This window comes from Solanum verrucosum, unplaced genomic scaffold, assembly GCF_900185275.1.
Source record: "Solanum verrucosum unplaced genomic scaffold, falcon-dt-bn FXZP01000262.1, whole genome shotgun sequence".
NCBI classification, from domain to species: domain Eukaryota; kingdom Viridiplantae; phylum Streptophyta; class Magnoliopsida; order Solanales; family Solanaceae; genus Solanum; species Solanum verrucosum.
The window spans coordinates 1,015,632-1,017,855 of record NW_026020366.1 but is presented as its reverse complement, the minus strand read 5'-3'; the positions used below and the strand labels follow the sequence as shown (position 1 = coordinate 1,017,855).

The window sequence follows — 2,224 nt, the reverse complement described above, 5'->3', positions numbered from 1 at the left end:
AAGAATTCAATTGCATGTTGGTGAGGTGAATAGTATTCATAACAAATGTTTGAATAGATATTGCTTGATTTTGCGAATCAACGTCAATCAATTCAATCTTTTCTTCACAAGCAAAGTGAAAAAATAAAAAGTGATTATCGAATTCGTTTAAATGCCTCAATCGATGTGGTAAGGTTTCTCCTAAGAAATGGATTGTCATTTCGTGGTCATGATGAGAGTGAAGATTCCGATTACAAAGGTCTTTTTCTTGAACTTTTGAAATTTCATGGGGTTAATCGTCCGGATGTGGAAAAGGTGATATTACAACATGCTCTAAAAAATGATATGATGATTTGTTCAACAATTGAAAAAGAGATTGTCGATGCTTGTACTAAAGAAACAATTAAAGCTATCATCAAAGACTTAGATGGTGATTATTTTGGAATACTAGTTGATGAGTCAAAGGGCATTTCACAGAAAGAGCAAATGGCACTAGTTTTACGATATGTTAACAAAAACGAAGAGTTGATAGAAAGCTTTTTGGATATTGTTCATGTGGGTGATACATCCGCAAGACAATTGCAAAAAGTAATTTACTCTTTACTTTTGGATCACTCGTTATACCTATCAAGACTCCGTGGACAAGGTTATGATGGAGCTGGTAATATGCAAGGAGAAAAACATTGGCATAAAGTCTTTGATTTTGCAAGATGCTCCGTCTGCATATTATAGTCATTGTTTTGCTCACCAATTGCAATTGACACTTGTGGCTCTTTCTAAAAAATATCCGAATGTGAAAAATTTCTTTTATGTTGTCACTAATGTTTTGAATACTATTGGGACATATTTTTAAACGCAGGGACTTACTTCGACAACACCAAGTTGAGAAGTTGGAAGAATTGCTTAAATTTGGAGAAATTCTTACCAGACAAGGATTAAATCGAGAACGTGGCCTCCAACGATCGGGTGATACTCGTTGGGGATCCCATTTCAAGACCTTCGAAAATTTCATGATTATATTTTCTTCAATTGCTAATGTGCTTAAAGATATGAAAGAAGATTCTCCACATGATCTTGACAAACTTGCAGCAGGTAACCTTTTAGATAAAATTCAAGAATTTGAATTTATCTTTGTGTTGCATTTGATGTTCAAGATGTTGCTTCTGAATTGAACAAAGCTTTACAAAAGAAAGATCAAGATATTGTCAATGCTATGGGATTGCTTAATCTTTCAAACAGAAGATTACAAACAATGAGAGAGAGTGGTTTGGAGTCTTTGATGGATGAGGTTTCTTCATTTTGTGGTAAACATGATATTTTGGTTCTCGAAATAACTGAAGATTAGCCAAGATCGAAGCGTAAGAAGTCCGAAATTTCATATTCACATCACTTTCGTGTGGAAGTGTTTTATGCAGTTATTGATTTGCAACTTCAGGAGCTCAATAATCGTTTTGATGTTGTGACTAGTGATTTATTCCTTGGTATGGCTAGTTTGAATCCGGTTGATTCATTTGCTAATTTTAGTAAGAGCAAAATAATGAAGTTGGCTGAATATTATAAAAGTGAGTTTGGTGATAATGAACTTCGAGATCTCAGTTATCAGCTTGATAGTTTCATTGTCTATGCTCGAGAGTGTGATAGCAAGTTTCTCAACTTGAAGGGGATTAAAGATCTTGCTACGATGATGGCACAAACAAAATTGGATCAAACTTGGTCTCTTGTTTATTTTCTTGTAAAGTTGGCTTTGATTTTGTATGTTGCTACGACAAGTGTGGAAAGCGCATTCTCCACAATGAAGCTCATCAAAAATGGTCTATGTAATAGCATTGGTGAAGAATTTTTGAATGGTTGTTTAGTTTGTAAGATAGAGCGGAAGATATTTGAAAATATAAGTAATGATGCTATTATAGATCGTTTTCAAAATATGAAGTCTCGTCGAGTACAATTGTAAACTGATGATATTTTTTGTGGTAATTTAATTTTTATGTATTGCTCGCTTAGTTATTGTTGTTATAAATTTTTTGATCTTATCTTTAAAGCAATGGTGCACCCGTTTTCTTGAAATCCTGGATTCGTCTGTCTACAGTACTAATCCATGCATTACTAATTCATACGTTACTAATCTATGCATTATCAATATTTGTACCAAACAACCCCTAAGAACTATTTCAAAGATGTGAAATGTTTTCCCAAAATTAAATAAGCTTTCTCTAATTAATTAAAAAAATATAGGAATCAACGGAAT

At 33.3% G+C, this 2,224-nt stretch overlaps 1 protein-coding gene across 1 annotated transcript; it reads left to right on the top strand.

Moving 5' to 3' along the window:
* The first annotated feature begins 327 nt into the window (after nucleotides 1-327).
* On the top strand, nucleotides 328-1,930 carry LOC125837850 (uncharacterized). The gene is made up of 4 exons (XM_049516918.1): nucleotides 328-665; nucleotides 839-1,071; nucleotides 1,134-1,283; nucleotides 1,395-1,930. Exons 1-4 carry the CDS (start codon nucleotides 328-330, stop codon nucleotides 1,928-1,930), a joined length of 1,257 nt encoding a protein of 418 aa, XP_049372875.1.
* The last annotated feature ends 294 nt before the right edge of the window (nucleotides 1,931-2,224 follow it).

What these genes read in the sequence shown, in the direction of transcription:
- LOC125837850 (XM_049516918.1), top strand. Translation starts at nt 328, where the DNA reads ATGATTTGTTCAACAATTGAAAAAGAGATTGTCGATGCTTGTACTAAA. An exon ending in TCTTGACAAACTTGCAGCAG is followed by an intron (nt 1,072 to 1,133) that starts GTAACCTTTTAG and finishes TTGATGTTCAAG; the next exon opens with ATGTTGCTTCTGAATTGAAC. An exon ending in TGAGGTTTCTTCATTTTGTG is followed by an intron (nt 1,284 to 1,394) that starts GTAAACATGATA and finishes TGTTTTATGCAG; the next exon opens with TTATTGATTTGCAACTTCAG.